The 19,316-nt window shown below is 39.8% G+C and overlaps 1 protein-coding gene across 1 annotated transcript; it reads left to right on the top strand.

Moving 5' to 3' along the window:
• Positions 1–3,192: 3,192 nt before the first annotated feature.
• lhx5 (LIM homeobox 5) lies at positions 3,193–17,496 on the top strand. Its single transcript, XM_062434904.1, has 5 exons — positions 3,193–3,365; positions 5,599–5,822; positions 6,609–6,886; positions 9,756–9,921; positions 17,147–17,496. Exons 1-5 carry the CDS (start codon positions 3,193–3,195, stop codon positions 17,494–17,496), a joined length of 1,191 nt encoding a protein of 396 aa, XP_062290888.1.
• Positions 17,497–19,316: the final 1,820 nt, after the last annotated feature.

Below are 19,316 nucleotides of genomic sequence, written 5' to 3'. Positions count from 1 at the left end.
CTGACGTAACGTATATATCAAATAAATACATTAAAGGAAGCATTAAATAGAAGTAAAGGTGTAAAGTCTTTGCAGGAAAAGGAATTTAAAAAAAGGTTTGCTTGTTTTGTAAAAGCCGAAACAAATTGATTTGGCGTCTATAGGAGGATGAAATGTGTTTTTGTGATCGCTGGCTTTAATGTCATAGTTTGAACAGCTTTCAATCTCCAAGAATATCACACAAGTCACATTCCATTAAATATATATACATGGTGTCTACAGAATAGACGATGAGCTGTGTGAACATGTAACACAGGACTCCCATTGAAAAGAGAATAGCCTGTTGCTGTCCTTGGTGCTTCATGCCTTTCGGTACCACGGACAGCTCCCTCATTTTTCCTCCACAGGTGGGTGCCTTGCTCTTTGGGTGGCGTTCGGTGTGCACAGGAGAGAGCAGAGCAAAAGCAAACAGGGCTTCTTTTTTTTTTTATTCCTTTGCACAATGTGATGAGGCTACATTCAAACAAGAGGCGATTGGACGCGTTTGCCTCACATGCTCTGTTTCCCACCGTGGGCTTTTTGTCTGCCCCTTCTGAATCCACCCTACCTCCCTCCCTCCTCCTCCTCCCCCTCCCTATTTTTGTCTCTCAAGCTAAAGGGTTGCTATGTTAGAAGCACAGATAATTGGGAAAAACTCATTCAGTCTAGTCTCTACAAAGTCCTCAAATAGCCCGGTTAAACCATTGCTACCTGGAGGATAAATCCACACTTGGCCTGCAATTTTGGATAGGAAAACACTAATTACACCGTAGGTGACACAGTGTAATCCACACAGCTGGGAAGTGGAGGCTTCTTCTGATGGTTCGGTTTTGGATGCAGCATAAAAAAAACGAAACAAAAAAAAGTGGGATGGAAAGCAAATAGCCAACAAGAACAGAACAGAAAGAAAGAGAGATGTGGCTCAGGTGGTGCAGGAGGTTGACCATTAATCTTAAAGTTGGTGCTCCTCATGTCCACTGAAAGTGCCTTTGAGCAAGGCGAGGGCACTTTGACTTTGGGGTTCACCGTGACCATATGAGCGAGAAGAAATTGCATTAAAAGAAAAAATACAATAAGACAGACGAAAGCGTTTCACAAATGATTTAAAAATGTTATAAATTGCCTTGTGATTAACTCCAATTTATAGATGCAGTTTGAGATAGATAGATAGATAGATAGATAGATAGATAGATAGATAGATAGATAGATAGATAGATAGATAGATAGATAGATAGATAGGTAGATAGATAGATAGATAGATAGATAGATAGACGAACAGATAGATAGATAGATAGATAGATAGATAGATAGATAGATAGATAGATAGATAGATAGATACTAAAAATCACTCAAATTTGACCCATTTTTAGACACAAAGTAGCTAAAAACTGTCACAAATGTATTGTTTCTTGTGCAAAATTATATGTATATGACATTCAAAGGATAAATACGTTATTAACAATCAATAAAAACCCTGACATGTAAGTTTAAAAAGAGCAGAGTAGATTATAAAGGTGTAATTTAGGTAAGAAAAGCCAACAGTAAAATAAAAAATAACACTAAAACTGGGTCAAAATAGTCCCTTCAGTGGATTTTCTAGTAACATTAACCTAGTTTATGTTAGTGATATATTCACCCACACTAGGTACATTATAACCCAGTGATTATCAGTGTGTAGATGTATCTAAAAATGTAATAACTACACTGACACTTCTTTTTTTAAAGACTCTCTCCTCTGTCTTTCATCTGCTAAAACTAACAGCTCCGTTGTTTATCTATTCCTCTCTAAATGTTGTCTTGAATGAGCCATGATCGTGCAAAATGAGTCAAAATTCACACCTAATGTCATTCAAACCAATCATCATTAACGTGCAAAGAGAGAAAGAGAGAGAGACAGAGAGAGAGAAAAAAGCTTAAACAAGTCTCACCCATCCATCCCCACTAACATGAATTAGCGTATTGCATGTTTGCTTAACTTGCAACTAACAAAACGAGGCCCTGTTGGTAAATATTGAAATTCCCTTCGATTGGTGGCCACTCTGTTAAAGCACCGGGTGACCAGGCTCTCCCTATTGATGAGCTCCAGCTAATCCATCGCATTTCCCTGTAAATAGCTTTCTGCATGAGAAAAGGCCCGCGGCCCCTCCTCTCCAACCCTGCACCGCCACAGTGTAATGCAGGGCCGTTTTTTGTCACAGGGGCCATTATAATAAGGGTTTGTGTAGCATTAGCCCCTTGTTCAGCTACTCCCACCTTCTATTGCGTCTATTCACATTCATTTGAGTGGCAGCAGCGCCGTGCCATGTAAATGCGCCCTTACCTTGCCTGTTGTACAGGTATTTCCCCAACCTTCACTGATTCTTTTTGTGGAATTTCACGTTTTAAAATGTTGCAGAGAGGATCTTAGGGTTGCGCAATCTCAATTTAAAGGGAGTGGGTTTTTTTTTTAAATGTTTTATTTTTTTCCTGTTAAAGTGAGCATTGTTTCCATGGATCGCCATCAAAAAGCTGCCACATGCACGCTGGCCCTCTAAAAAAAGCGTCTGTAGAAACACCCTGCATCCTCGGCCCTGATTCAGGTCCGCTCGGAGGCTACAGCTATGGACGTGTAACCATAACAACTGCTTTCTGATTGGCTCTCTTGGCACGGGAATTAACAAGGGCGTCATCCAATCTGAGCTGGCAAAACCTCGTGATAGCCAGGCACAGTGATGCGATAGTGGCGACGTGAAGTGAGCCCGAAGGAAATGACTGGACCCCCTAAAAACAAAGCAAAAGCGAGGGGATGAAATATAAGAAATAAACAGGTTTTTTTTTTTTTTTTTTTTTTTAAATGAATGATGATGTTTTAACTGCGCGATCGAGAGAAAACATGTTCGGTTTGTCCATTACGCAGTCCATCAGCTGGCGAGGCTGAAATCTCTCCTTTGGATTTTTTTTTGGGTTGTGACAGGTGCCAGGACAGCGACCACCACTAAAACAGGACCAGGAGGACTATAACAAAAAAATTCCGATTCCGGGGGATTTTCAAGGGAGGTTCCTCCAGTTTTTTCCGTCTGACAGTACGCACCTCCCGCAGCCAAGACGGTGTTCAGCGTGGACCCGGGTTGCCCAAGTCCGAGCAGCGCAGTCCGTGTGGGAAGGTCGGCACTCGGCGTCCTGCAGGCCGGAGACATGATGGTCCACTGTGCCGGGTGCGAACGGCCCATCTTGGACCGGTTCCTCCTCAACGTGCTGGACCAAGCCTGGCACGCGAAGTGCGTCCAGTGCTGTGACTGTAACTGCAACCTCACCGAGAAGTGCTTCTCCAGGGACGGAAAGCTCTATTGCAAAACGGACTTTTTCAGGTAACAAGAGTCTGGAGTGAGACTTCTGCAGACAAAAAAAAAGTGCTCTGATTCAAATATTTACAACAATATGCGCCATGATGCTTCAGTGTAAGATGAGAGTAATATTTCTACGGATGCCATATTGATAAAAACATGAAAAATAAATAGAAATCATTTTAAAAAGTGTCTAATAATAATGTGCACCACAAAGCTCAAATTAAATCACTACATGCGCAAGGGTCAGATGTAATGCAGGTAATGCACACATATAATAAACCACTCTTCTATATAATGTAAACATATATTTAACAACACTTGTATGGACAATTTTTTAAAGGATTTTAATTCATCTGTATGGGGAAATATTGGCCACATTATGATAAACCGTGTTGCCTTTTAATATGGCCTCTACTATTATTTAAAAAAGGGGGCACACACAATTGTATTTAATTGTGCAGCCACGTGTGATTTTCAGCTTTTTTTTTCTTTTTTTTTTCTTTCCACAGATCCAGACAACACTTTTTTTTTAAAGGCCATTATGCTATTAACCGCTTCACAATTCCTAAAAAAAAAGTGTTTCAGGTAATTGGGTGATAAGTGAAGCCCTTGTTTGTCCCGCCGCTCTCTCTTAGCATCATTTTCATTTGTATGTACCAGTTATTTTCTCCCCAAATTGTCTAATGACATGTAAGACACATCAGGCTTTTGTTGGGACTGGCTATTATTGGCCTCGGACGGCCTTGGCCATCATATTACCACAGGTCCCATCAAGCGGTGGATTTAAATGGCCGGCCATTAGCCAGGCGAAACAGTAATCACCCTAATGTGTCCATTTGTTGTGTAAGTAGAGTTGTACCCTTTCGCTGAGGGGGGAGGCTTGGCCATGCATGTGAAAAGGTGTTGGTGATGGTTGTGGTGGTGATAGTGGTGATGGAAGGGGGGTGGGACAGTGAAGCGATACCATTGCAAATGGAGAGACAAGCCTACATTAGTGTTAAAACAATGCTCCACAAAAAAAGAGTGCTTGCTTTTCACCTAAAGGCTTAAAACACCCCCCCCCCCACACACACACACACACACCTCTCTCTATGACAGGCCGAGTGCAAATCCAAGTGCAGTGCAGGAGGCCTCAAACATCTACTCAAACTCCTCGTATTGATAATAATAAAATAATAATAATAAAAAAGCATCAGTGCAGGTGATATCACAAAAAAAAAAATCACAGTCAGATACATCTTTCTTTTTTTCCTAGGATGAAATGACACATACAAAAAAAAGCAGCCACCTCCTTCCTCTGCTCACTCCCACTGATTCATACACTGTCAAATCAGGAGGGAAATTCTGCTGAATTTATTTGTGTATCAAATTGATGAGTCTTCCCACCCAGTATTTAAGCGGGTGAATATGGATTAAGAGAAGATTTTCACGCTAAGATGCTCCCACTCTGCTTAATCCCATAATATATCCTCGGTTACAATGTGTTGATTGTCACTAATACGTTTTTTGCGTGGGGTTATTGTCAGAGCACCTCCGTCAAAAATTATGAGTATGATTTTTTTTCTTTTGCTCCGTTTTTAAAAAGAAAATCTGACTTAGGTTTTTTCTTTCTTTCCCAGTTTAAGTGTTGCCGTAGCCTCTTCTTTATACACTGAGGCAGTTATAGAGAGCAATGCTGCTTTTCTTTATTGTTTAATTTATTGTTTTATCTATTGCAGTAGTGTTTATTTACTAATATTTTGTTCTCAAATTAAGGAAAATAAGAATTATTATCACTATAATAATTATTATTATAGCTAATGTCATTATAACTATTATTATTATTATTTGTTGTTGTTTTCCTCATTATTAGCTTGATAATAAGAGTATTTTACGCATCATTAACCAATAATTCGACAGTTAATATTATCTTATTATTATAGCCATAAATGCCAGAATTGTTACTTATTTTCCTATCATTATATATATATATATATGTATATATAAATCATTACAGGATGAGTATTAATAATGATTTTTATTAACACTAATATGAACATGTGTTACCATAAAAGCCCATTTCAAAAATTATTGGATATTAATAATTTTTTACGCAGTTTAAGTGATTTCTAACAGGCCATGCGTGCGTAAAAGTGACAATTATCATTGTGTATAGGCCTAAAAAAAGAATGTACTCACGCTTTTATTAAAAGAAAAAAAAGAGAATGATATTAAATAGTAAATCTCATATTGTTTTTTTCTGTTTTCTATCCAGGCGGTTTGGCACAAAGTGCGCCGGCTGTCTGCAGGGAATCTCACCGAACGACTTGGTCCGCAAAGCGCGCAGCAAGGTGTTTCACCTGAACTGCTTCACCTGCATGGTGTGTAACAAGCAGCTGTCCACGGGGGAGGAACTCTACGTGATAGACGAAAACAAGTTTGTGTGCAAAGAAGATTATCTGAGCTCAGGAGCCATTAAGGAAGTCAACTTGAACTCAGGTAAAAAAAAAAGTGCGTGTTTTTTTTTCTCCTATTCGATCTAAAAAACAAATAATCTCCTGTTTCTGGGACCATGTTTGTCTGTTAAATATGAATAAGCGGTGTGGACAAATTCATCTAACCATAAGGTGGGCAATAGGCCTTTTTTTAATAGACAAAAGAAACGCAGAGAGGCTTAAACTATGCAGAATATTTGGGTTTTTTGTTGTTGCTGTTGTTGTTGGACATTTGCAGCAGTCCGTGGAGAGCACAACCTTGTCAGATGAATGGTTTCAATATTTACCTCCACGGGACAATGGCTCTCTGTTATTGTATGCCAGGGTCCATTGGGGATGTAAGTCTGTCCGTGCGTGCTGCTCCTCTTCAACTGTCTATTCATGCTTATAGAAAAGCTCATGAAGACACAAACCCCTCTCTCTAACATCCTGCGTGCTGATGGCGTCACGCTCCCCTTGTCCCTTATACAGATACTTTCTTTTTATCCTGCAAGAAAAATATGTTAGTTTACTCTCATTTTTATTTCTCTGGAACTTGGTGAGGATTGCGATTTTTTGCGTGCAAATAACTAAAATTAATAGAGAAATTGGAGTAGAAAATAAAAAAATGGAGTGCAAACATCTATTTTTGATATCATACGATTTTCATATTTTCAGCTAGTTTATTTCAGCTATGCATGCAGGCCTAATTAACCCCCCCCCCCCCCCCCCCCCTCCTCCTCCTCTTCCTCTCTGACATTTCGGATCGTGACCTTCCTCTGTTTGTGCCCCCCCCCCCCTCGTTCCTCAGTGTCGTCGTGTACAGATAGGAGTTTATCGCCGGATCTTCAGGACCCAATACAGGACGACATAAAGGAGACGGACAATTCAACGTCCTCAGATAAGGAAACGAACAATATTGAGAATGAGGAGCAGAACTCGGGGACCAAAAGGCGGGGGCCCCGGACCACCATCAAGGCCAAGCAGCTGGAAACGTTAAAGGCTGCGTTTGTTGCCACGCCGAAACCGACCCGGCATATCCGGGAGCAGCTGGCCCAGGAAACGGGACTAAACATGCGCGTCATCCAGGTAAGATCACCTGACCCATGTTATATATGTGTGTGTGTGTGTACGTGTGCATGTGTGTGTGGTGCTAGGAGAGGTTGTGGACTGGGAGGATCCGCCGAGACAAAGACTAATTAGTGAGAAATTACTGATTATAAATCTTAATTTGACTGAAAAGCTCAGATATTTAACTTGAGGTTCAATTATGTGTGAAAGAAATGTCAAAACATGCTGTGGGCTATTAGCAGATCTAAATGTAAAAACGTGCAGATGTGTAGCGTTTTTGTTATATTTTAATATAAAGAAAAGAAGATTAAAAAAATAAGATTATTGCTTTTGCTCAGTTGAGAAATAAATGCATGTTTAATTTCATAAAGAATCAATAGTTTAGTTGTAAAAACACACAATTATGGAAGCAGAGTGAAGTGTGTAAAATGTGTTTTTTTCTTCTTCTACAAAACAGAAAATCAAATATTTGCATTATTATGTATTTACAGTTATTATTACTATATAAAATAAATGCATTTCTATTTTTTTTTACTTTGAAAACTCCACTCACACCACTACTATTATTTCCCCCTCCTCCTCTTTTTAAAAATCTGCATTACAATTTGCATCCAATTTCATCCTGGTCTACATTCATATCTGCAGGCGTTAATTTATTCCCTGAAATTAAAATCTAGTAATCCAATTTATTGATGCATGTATATGTGCTGTTTTTTTCTTTCTTTCTTTTTTTTTTTTTTAAAGGAATATTGTTCATTTTGTGCAGATAAGCGTCATACGTGTTGCACACATCCGTGAAATTAGTGAAGGGGTTAGACGTGTTTTTGCCAAGGGGTGAGAAGAATAAACCCCACACAGACAAACGTGTTCTAGGATATAACACATGTGTACACTGTTTTGGACCTCTCTCTGTCTGCCTTTTCATCCTCAATCCCACACACACACACACACATGCACACACACACAATGCACACACACACACAGACTCCCAGAGCTCGGTGTCTGGGTGCAGACTGTGTCAAGATGATTAGCACCATCTCTGCCAACTGTGATGTGGCTTTTTGTGCACTCACTGTAATTATCGCTGATTTCACAGATTTACATACCACCCTCCCCTTTCCCACCTCTCTGCTCTTACTCACTTACAGCCTGCTCCCATTGCTTATTTAAGCAGACCGGGTGCCCCCCCTCTAAAGCCTCATCTATATCATATACTGCAGGCGAATGTGTATGTGTGTGTGTGTGTTTGTGTGTGTGTGTGTGTGAGCTCAATCCAACAGTCAATCAATCAATCCACCAATCAATCAGGCAGTCTATTCTTCCATCCCTCCCTCTCCATCCCTCCCTCTCTCCATCCCTGTGTGGTGCTCGGAGCCAAAATGGAGGCTCTGTTTCGTCATCTCTCCCTTTCCTCGTTCACTGTGTGTTAAATACCATTGCTCTCAACGCGGGGAGCCCTGTGAGCCACGCTGCTTCTCCTGCGTGTGTATGTAATCCCTAAGCAACGCTCTCTCGAGGGGAGCGGCAGCATTTCCATAAAAATGTAGCCTACAGTTAGACGATTGTTCTCAATAAGCAGGTGTCGCCTCTGCCGCTGGAGCACATAGAGCAGAGCCTAAGTGGTTTTAGGTGTTTTTGTGTGTAAGTGTGTGTGTGTGTGTATGTGTGTTTTTGTTAATCTGCAGCACAGTAGGATTCTGCCTCTGGTGTAGCCTAGCTGGTGTGAACATACATCATTATGCAGCAGTGATGCAAAGGCGAAACAAGATGTGTTATGTGCTTATAATGCAAAGGCATTCCTCCATATGGTGTGTAGTTTTACAGTTTTTAAATCCCCCCCCCCCCCCCCCCCATCCCCCCAACCCCTCTCTCCTCCTATTGTTCCTCTTCAAAGACAGTTTATTCAACGTTTAGTGATAAGCTTTTTCTTGTTGTAATTCCGATTTATGGCTTTCACTGTTTATTTGAACTTGTTCAGAGGTGCGTTAGGTTGTGCTTTCATCGTCTTTTGCAACCAAAAAAAAAAAACAGTCTTCATGAGTGAAGTGTTGAGTGTTTTTTAAAATCAAGATCAGCTTCCGGCTTCTTTCTTTTCTTATATTCTGTCACGGATAAGATGCTTAATTTAAAACGGTGCATCTTTATGCTGTCACTCCTTTTCTGAGTTTTTGCTTATTCAGGTATATATTGTGATATTTCTATTATACATATAGATACACATACATTAAAAGCCCCTTTTCCACCTGAGTGGGTTACAATCACAAAATGCCTCTGGTGTAACTGGATTGATCTAAGCTTAGAGATTTTCATCTTGTATTTGCTTCATTTTGACTTTCTCTCTAGCTATATTTAAAAATCGGACTTATAAGAATCAAAGAATCCTACAAATGAAGAGGTGTAATTGGGATCATAATAAGCCAGAAGCAAATACTTTCTAGTTGTGAGAAATACTTTCCTTCCTTTTCTTTACTTACTGCCTTTAAAAAAAAACCCAACAGCATTTCAAGTCTAATTACAATCACGATTTCAGCACAAACTCTCTAACAATGAGCATGAAATTAACCAGATCACTGAAAATTGCCTAAAATGATCAGAGTTCCAATTTGAAATCAGTCATAGCTGATACATATTAATTTGTTTTCACTTCTGTCTTCGGTTGCTTCATGCATTTCCTGCACAAGATGCAACAGACTGAATCTTGTAAACGAGTGTGATTAAACTCTGAATCTTACAAGGACGTGAGTGATTTGTACTCCCGCTGTTACGTTAGTGGAAGTTTGAGGAAAAAAGGGGAAAAAAGGCTGCAGGTCAATCTAAAAAAATAAAAAACTAAACAATGAGATCAGCTGATAACTGTGTATAATCGTGCCTCTTTGCCGTGTCGCAGGTTTGGTTCCAGAACAGAAGATCCAAAGAGCGACGAATGAAACAGCTGAGTGCTCTCGGGGCTCGGCGGCACGCTTTCTTCAGGGGTCCGAGGAGGATGAGGCCCTTGGGAGGCAGGCTGGAGGATCCGGACATTTTGGGGCCTGCAGCGTACGGTTACTACGGAGGTAAGATTTAAAGTGCACGGTCCTGTTGTTTCTTTAGATATACACTGTCAACATCACTGTATGGTTCTTTATCTTCTTGAAATGTGCAACACAAGGCTTTACTTAAATTTGTTTTGCTCAATAAATTGCAAAAATAATCCGTATCCTGGTTTCAGCTTCACTCTAAAAATCAGATGTTGTGTAACTGAATTGAGCTGAACTAGTTTCACTATGTTATCAGGCTGCAAGGTTATTACATAAAAGGCAGTTCTACCTCTACATTATGCTAAAGATGTGATTTAAATGTAGTTTATATCAATGTTTAGAGTCAAATAATCCTCCATGACCCCATTTACACCTGATATTAACATGTGATCTGTACCTGGATTCATTATTTCTGGGTATTTGCATTTACACCTGGTGTTTAAATGTGTTCTCGCTTTCTTAATTATGCCTTCGTTAACAAACACGGTGAATCCCAGGTCAAGGAAACTGCTAAATCACTTTTTGTAGCTGCTGCCACTATTTATAGGACACATCTCAAGTCTTTTATTTGATATTTCCTCGCTCCTCGATCCCCGCTCGAACCCAAAGTTGTTGTCAGCCATCTTGAAGGCCGTCTCAAGCCTCTTATTCCTGCTCCGAGGAGCGAGGAGGGACCTCTGAGGAGCTACGAGCTAGAAAACACCAGAGTAGCCTTCATGGAAGTCTATTACCGGCTGACATGCCTCTTTATTGGATATCTGTTATTGATTGGACGCTGCAGCTGATCGCTCTGATCTGATGCATCACACCATCACTGTAGTTTCATATAGGAGGGAAGACAAGTCTCATGTGAGGCTGAATATTCCTGAGCATCGAGTTTAATATGAGTTACATCATTTCCATTTTCACTGAAACATTTGGCCTAATAATTCATTTCCAGTGTTCAAAAAGACAACCTGATTATATTCTGAGTTATCAAATAATGAATTCTCAATCAAAATATCAAATAAAACAAATGTAGACGGAGGGGAAAAATATATAAATAATGTAGATGCACTCTGCCAGTATTAAATGCTTGATGTGCCTCCAAGCAGGACACAGGACACAGTATAATTCATGTGCAGGTGTTTGCACAGAGAAAACACAGCAACCTTGGCAGTGATAACTCTGTGTGTCTTTATAGTATTAGCACAGTGCATAATAACATAATGTGTGGAGACACAAACTCCATAAAAAAGTCTCTACAGCTGTTAAAAGCGACTGACAGCTGCTCCAGCTGTGATCAGCTGCTGCCGTCATCAGAAAACGGCGTCACTTCACGTGACGCTCCAGAGTAAAGGATATCTCTTTTCTCTAAATCCTTATTTCCGTTCTCCTTGCTTGGTTTCCTTGCATCTCTCTATGTATCATCAGTGGAAGGGGCTTAAGACGCAAAGTAAGAGAAACTTAAGAGACTTGAGATGTACCAATAGTCTTTGCAGAGTTTGCTTTAGCTGAAAGGAAGAGGCGAAGCTAGGTGACCTTTTAAATTACTTAGCTATTTCTTTTTTTCTTATGAATATGGTCACGCGGTACAGATTGCATTTACACCTGAGCTGAGATCCAATCACAATACAAGCCTGACCACTGCCAAATGTGGTTTTCTTTATCCAGTAGTTTGACTCCTGACTCCTTCCTTTAGTGTGAACGTACCTGCAAAGTTTCCCTTATAGTTAGAAAAATAAGCTTTTATAAACTTTAAACTGGCAACAGACAGAACAAAAAACAACAACACAAACTGTTGTGTGATTTAGCTCGCAGAGGAACACCAGCAAACATTTCTGAAAGCTCGAAACAGCATAAAAACCTGCTTAAGTGTCACATGCTGTCACTTGTTACAGCTGAGAGGATAAATGTTCGAGAGGGGAACAAATGTATTTATTCCAATCAGTCACTCTGTAAACAAAGCAGCGGTGGAAGTGTTGTGCAGCACGGGTGGCAATCTTCAGTCATCCATTTTAGCTCAAAACACACAATTTATGCTGATTTATCTGTAGGATTTACTCTCGCTCAGGATGGAGAACTTTAAAAGATAGAGAAGTGTAAGTTCTGGAGAAACATAAGGAAAGGGAAACAACAGTATTTGTGAGATTTAATGTATATGTTATCAACCTGAGTTTGAATCTTTATATCTTTATTCATTTGAATCAAGGTGAATCTTTGCTGTATTATCATTTACAGATTACAGCGTTTGATAAAAAATTAAAACTAGGTGCTCAATTTGCAGGCATCAATGTCTGTCTGCAAAGTTGCTAATTTCCTTCTTTAAAAAAATAAAGCTGCCATGTTCTCTTCTCGAATTATAAAGGTACAAAAAAAAAGATTTTCAACACATAAGAGAAGATTCAACAAATTTAGTTTTCATTCTTTTTTTTTTAAGTGTTAAAGAAAAAAAAGAAGCTTTGCAGTAATGAATAGCAGATATCTGAAGTTAACCTCTTACTAGACACAAGAATTAAAAATAGTTTACCCAAAATAAAAAGATTACTAGTTATAACTGGTCTCATTTGAAAGGGCGACTCTTTAAATGTCACAACCAATGATTATGAATGAATGAATGCATATAAAAGTGATCCTGAACCAAAGTTACAGAGGCTAAAGTGTCTCAGAGGTGGGACAGCCTCAATTACATGAACTCCTATTAAGAAAAGACATGCTTTCCAAACTATAACATTCATAGTTGATACTATAAAAATATGAAATAATGCATGTTGGTTGGCATTGATGGGACGGAAACAAGTAGATGTGTCTGTGGTGTACTTATTCTTATAAAAGATAAACTTAAGAAAAAACACACTGACCCGGATACTTTATCACACCTTCTTAATGAAACCCAAATCGCAGCATCGAACTGACACAATGTTGAATGCATGCTTCAACTAATAGTGTTAATTTCTTAGAAAATGTCATACCCTATTGTGGTGAATAGATGTAGCTGTTGAATAGCGAAGGTCTTGTGTTCAGTGAATACTTGAGATACAGAGTAACTGGTTTATTGTCTTTATACACATGAGATTGACGAGCTGTTTTCTTTGTACTGTACATTTCTTTTTTCTAATCGTGAATGCTAGAATACAATTTGATCTCGGGGTGTCATAAGTCCATCTTCAAATCAATATTCTTTCAACAACAAAAAAAAGAAAAAAGAAAAAAATCAACAACACTTGAAGAAAAAGTATGTATTTTTCGTATTGACTGAGTTTATACTGTTTGCCCGGAACGAGAAAAAAATCATTTCGAGACAATAGCAGGTGGGCAGCAGATAACAACAAAGCACTAACACACACAATAGAGCCGCATTGAACTGAGGGAATAAAGCAGATGCATGTGTCATGTACATCAGCAGTTTGTTTTTGATGGACAGTCGGAGAGAGCCGCGGTTTCTATACAGCTCCTGCACATCTGTCTGACGAGCCCAGGCATTGAAGATACAATAAACTGGGAGCCATCAAGGCTGGAGCGGTGGGAGTTGGAGGGGAGGAGGAGGAGGGTAGAGTGTGTGTGTGTGTGTGTGCGTGGACAAAACCTTCATCCTTTGCTCTCATCTCTCTTGCTTTCTTCACACGCTGCTTTTCACACCCTTTTGTGGCGCAGCAGCACAGGCCAGTGCCTGTGTGTGGTACGGTGTGTCTGCATGTGTGAGTGTAATTATAATTTGCAGAGCCAACGCAACCCCCCCCCCCCCCCCCCCCCCTCCTCTTTCCTCTTCTTCCTCCTCCTATTCAACCCCCACCTTCCCGCCGCCTCACACACACACACACACACACACAAGCTTGTTGCTTATCCTCAAGGTCAGCCCAACTAGCAGGGGCTTGTTTGTGAGATCGAATCATTAGCTTGTTTGTGAAAGTTGTGTCAGCTCTCATTGTTTTTTTTTTCGTGATCATTTCCGAAAGCGGCGCGCAACAGCGCGCCACGATGTAAAAAAAACAAAAAAACACAGTTATTATAACTCGGCGGCGTAAAAAAAAAAGTATTTCTTGATATCTAACCTGTTAGCTCCTGATTCTTCTACAAAATATGAGCAAAAGAAGAAGAAACATATGGTGGGAGCGGGAAGAAATGGTAGTGCAACATCTGGGGCAGCAGGATAAAGTCTGCCATCGATTTCAATTTAAGGTGGTGTGTTGCAACAGAACAGATTTAAAGTAACTGAGGGAGATGTAAATTTTTGGAAGGAGAGAATGTAAGCAGTGAGAAGCAGAAGGCAGGTGGAGTTTGTAATTGTTAATGGATGCAAACGGCGTGTGAAGTAATTGCCTACCAGAGTGGATGAATTCTTTCTAGTGTTTTCTTTGGGGGCTGTATTGTTTCTGACAAACAAACTCATGAAATATGGTTTTTATCTAAAAAAAAATCTGTTCTCTTAATTTTTATGCCATCTAAGCAAGTCTGATTGGCTTGTTCCCAGCTTTTAAAGTGCCTATATTCAGTATTTCTATTATAACAATGGATTGATAACTATGTGTAATGTGAAAAGGGTTGCTCGTAATGATGCAATCCACAGAGAAATGTAGTTCCCTGCAGCCCTACAGAGCTTTATAGTGTGTCTCAGCTCATTGTTTTAGTTGTCTGTCATGCAACTTTACTGTTTTGTTCCACTCTCACTGCTCTAAAAACTCACTCTACACCATCTGCTCAGCACCAAACAGCAAACAGACACAGTTGGCAACTAGCTGGTGAACATAGAGGAGCATTTAGCAGCTAAAAAAAGCCAGATTTTTCCCCTCTGGAGTTGGTGGAGACCAAAAATAGAGCTAAAAATTGAGTGAATATTAGACTTACAATCAGTAAGTGGTGAGAAATACGACCGAATCAATGTTATTCTGTATCTTCTGGATGTGTAAATAGGCAACTGTGTGCTTCCAAGTTCACAATAACAACTTTTACAGTTATGATATGTTAGGATTGTGTTCTCAGCTTTTATTTTCTGCCCCCAAGTGCCCAAATGATCAGTTATTGCTAATTTAACTGACTCATTGTGTTGAAAGGATCACTCCGCAATGAGATTAGATATTGGTGCCAAGTTTGGAGATATCTGTCTGTAAATTTGAGGGATTGTGAGCTATTCCAACATGGCGTTCTGTCCAAATTTCTATTAGATGGATCTTAAAATGGTTTGGCATGCAGGACTAGATTCATGTGTGCAACCAAATTACAGAAAAAGGGTAAAAGTATTTTATATCTAATAGCATCAATAGTTTTGGTTTTATTTGTCCATTTGTTTCAGATTTGTCTCAACGGATTTTTGCCTAATCTCCAGTACAAAGTAGAACATATGGAAATGTTTTTTTGTTGCTTATAGCTTGAAAAATTCAACAGCAAGGAGAAACATTTACTTTATATATCCACAGATCATAACATTTTCAGAGTAAGCAGTTTTCATAGGCACGACCAAAGCAATAGTCTTATAAAAACTCTTATCCAGAGTAATTGGGGACATTGTTTGTGGAAATACTGTTGAGTATCACAACATTTCCTTCACCTCTGTTGTTTTGGGATATGAAAATAAATTTCTCACACTCTACATTCATTGATAATGGGTGAAAAAATTAGGTGTGAGTGAGTGAATACCTGGAGATGTCGTTCACCGTAACTGGAGGTGTTGTGGATCCAAAAATGTGCCGACACCTCTCAGAAGCATAAACATGTCAGTCAGTGTTAGAGGTTAGGTAGAAAATATTTGTAAATCCGAGCGTGCGCTGGAGATTTTCAGCGAAAGCAAGGAATTTGGGGCTTTTCTCTGTCATTAATATGTCAGTTTATGCTGCTGTGCTTTGAAGTGGATGTCATAAGACAGCTGGGGGGGAATATTTTAGACAAGACAGGCTTCAGTCATGAATCCAACTCTGCACAATTAATTCTGTGAGAGGAAGTTTTAATAGATGCAGTATATATATATATTTTTTACCAACATGTTGAGATTTTATATAGAGAGTCAATGTCTCCGAGGGATAAATCTGACTAACTTTGGTGACCCTCTGACTTTTCCTATTGCACCACCGTGAGGCTAATATATGCAGTTTTGAGTTAAACTACAAATTGATAGTTTTGGGATAATTTATATACTAAGGAAGCTGCTTGTTCCACCTCTATGTGCATGTGCATATCGGCATCACTTCAATATTGTTCTTAACAGAGATCTTCCTAATGATTTGCGGACATATAAGCGGGGCATGATGTGTTTTCGATATTATTTTTAGTATTATTTGGATTTGTGGTGTTGCACAGTTGATATCACTGTAGAGATGAAAATGGTGTGAGGCAAACCTGTCACTACCATGACTGATTTGTATCTATTTTTGACACTACACTGCAAATTGTGGATAAAAAAAATGGTAACGGCATGATTTCAAGTTGAAACTTTGAACAGAGGAGGTGCTGTTGTTGCAATGCTGGAAACAGCATGAAGTGGACAAAACTGAGGAGCAAGGAGTAATTACAACAGAAAAATGATGGATGGAAAAATGGATGTGCTGTATGTGTGTGTCCAGAAGAGCAGCAATGCTGGATTTAGAGCTGAAATGATTAGTCTGTTTTTCTATAAATTGACTGTCATTGTTGTTTCAGTCAAAAAATGTTAAATAATCTCTGGTTCCAGCTTTTTTTTTTTTTTTGATAGTAGTTAGTAGTTTGTGATGTGCATCTAGCACTCATTTCTGACATGTTACAGACCACACAATCAATCAATAATGAAAACAGTCATTAGTTGCAGCCCTAGCTGGATTGCATACTGGGAATGATGGAGAGTGATCTGGAAGTAGCCACAGCCCTGCGAGGTGGAGGCGAGGGATTGGTGCTGGGCGCCGCATCAAACGTGACAGAGAGATGCAGGCGACAGGGCTGCTGAGCACAGGAACCTGGCAGGGCTGTGGGGAGGCTGGAATCTCATTTTGGAGTACCTCATCCAAATCCAGAAGTTTCAGCAGGGGAATCCATCGAGGTGCATGCATGGCTGCGAGCTGAATGAGTGAGGAAGATAAATGCACTGTGTAAAAGGCGAGAGAACTGAGGTGGAGAGGTGTGGAGTTGTTTATACACTCAAATGAGGCTGTTGGAGACTGGTTGGTTGGAAATTGGACATGATCAATTTCACCACTTAGGTAAAGGTGGAGCTGTGTGTAAAAACTGCACTCAGCTCAGAGGAAGTGTGAATGTTTTTGCTTGTATTTTATGTCTTTTATAGAAAGTCTCACCGCATTTTTTTTCTGCCCCGCCACAGAATACCAAGGTGACTATTACGGACCAGGGACCAACTACGACTTCTTCCCCCATGGCCCTCCATCCTCGCAGGCTCAGTCACCGGCAGATTCCCCTTACATCCTGGGTTCTGGGCCCGGAGCTATGGAGGGATCAGGCCATCATCCTTCAGACGACCAAAGGTTCACGGACATGATATCCCACGCAGAAACCCCCAGTCCAGAGCCGGGGTTACCGAGCTCCATGCAGCCGGTCCCGGGGGAAGCATATGGGGGCGGACCGAGTCCCCCTTTCTCCTTGGCAAGTAACTCCAGCTACAGCGCTCCAATGTCCCACCAAGGCCAGGAGATGGGAGAAACCGCAGCCTGGTAAAAGGACAAAAAAAAACAGGGACCATTCCTGGGTTGAATGTCAACCCGGTTAATTCAGGAGATGAAATCGAAAAAGAAACCACATTGTGGAGTGCAAAAGTACAGCTTAAATTTCTATGGAGGACTTTTTGAAATAATGGACTGATTTTCACAATTGACAAACTGATGGACTTGGTATTGGAGTCAAGTTTATGGAGGTGGAGAATGGGATAGCTTGCTGGAAAAGGTAATATTTGCTGCCCGGTAGATACTCCAAAGCATATCCCTTCTTGGATTATCGGACTTGAATTATCAAAAAATAAAATAAAATTGAGATTCCATCCAGCAAAAACGCTTCTCGCCTTCCCCTTGATGTTAATGAAGCTCTAGGAACACATTAGAGAGAAATGCCAAAGGGGACATTTTTAGTTTTCTTTAATTTCTCACCACATTTCCCCCCCCCCCAAAAAAAACATTGCTTCAAAGCAATATTAGTTTTCATTCTGTTGCTCTATGCCTGTCTTCATTGCTAAGTCGCCACACTCTACCTTCAAAATGAAAAGACAAAGGACCAGGTTTTTAACACATGCTTTAATGTTCATATATAAACACGTACAATATGTGGCAATCAAGACAGGATATGTTATGTTTAGTCGAAAATGTTGCTCATTTTTAAACCTTCTCATTTTGTAAGACAATATTTCAAATCAAAGGCTGCTGATTGATAGAAACCACATACACACACATTCATACACACAAAAACACACACACACACACCCCTGGCATTGACTTTCTCTAGCACAGATCTCAGCCATAAGTCCCTTAATGCACAAAAAGCGTTCTTGATCATACCTTAAAAGAAGGATGTCTATACCATTATTCAAAACACGGACACAATTATACAGACACTTGTGCTCACTCACGCACCCTCACACCCATCCAGGCGGCCCTGATAGTTCTGCTCCGCACACTGCTTCACCTGACCTTCCTTTTGTTACTGTCCCTTTTAAAAAACATGTTTTAATGGAAATGATTTTCAAAAGAACATTGAACCCATAATGGAGAATCTCCTTCAACAGCTGAGGTCTCCTTCCTCTAAAGAGAGAAAACAAAAGAGGGGGCAGACAACATCTGTGACATTACCACTCTCTGCGCCGAAGCACTCGTCGCCATCTAGTGGCCAATATCATAAGACATGCTGAATTAATAATAGTAATAAAAAAGAAATCAGCTCAAAGAATAGGAATATATTTGTATTGCAGAGGTTTAAATTAATATTTTTTCTCTTCATAATAATGTCATAAATCTGCAGTTTCAGGGCCAAGTGTCACTAGGAAATGTAACCTTTTTGGAACAACACTAAAGAAAAAAACTATTTTATTCAATACAAAACGTGCCATAATTCTTCATTTAAACTCCATTTATTCTCACACATCTACACACATTTAATGCTTTTTGTCTACAATGAGTCAGCTCCCACTTGAAATATTGTTTTATTGAGGTACTTTGCATTTCCTTTGGACATTGTATAAGATCTAGAAAGAATGTGTCTTATTTCTGATGTACTGAGATATTCTTGGATACAAATGTGAGCGTGTGTGTGTGAGTGTGTGTGTGTATGTATGTATGTATGTGTGTGTGTGTGCTTGTATGTGTATGTGTGTGTGTGTGTGTGTGTGCTTTGGGGAGTGCTTGTGTGTGCATTTGTGCACATTTAAGGGTGGGGAAAGGGGACAAGGCTGTATTATTTCTATGTAAATAGCACTGGTAATAAAACCTTCTCTTACAACTTGAAGAGCTTTCTTTCCTTTTTCAGTATCATCACTCAGTTTATCCTCCATA

The sequence above is a fragment of the Scomber scombrus genome, chromosome 15 (genome assembly GCF_963691925.1).
Source record: "Scomber scombrus chromosome 15, fScoSco1.1, whole genome shotgun sequence".
NCBI lineage: Eukaryota > Metazoa > Chordata > Actinopteri > Scombriformes > Scombridae > Scomber > Scomber scombrus.
This window is presented reverse-complemented; position numbering and strand designations above follow the sequence as displayed.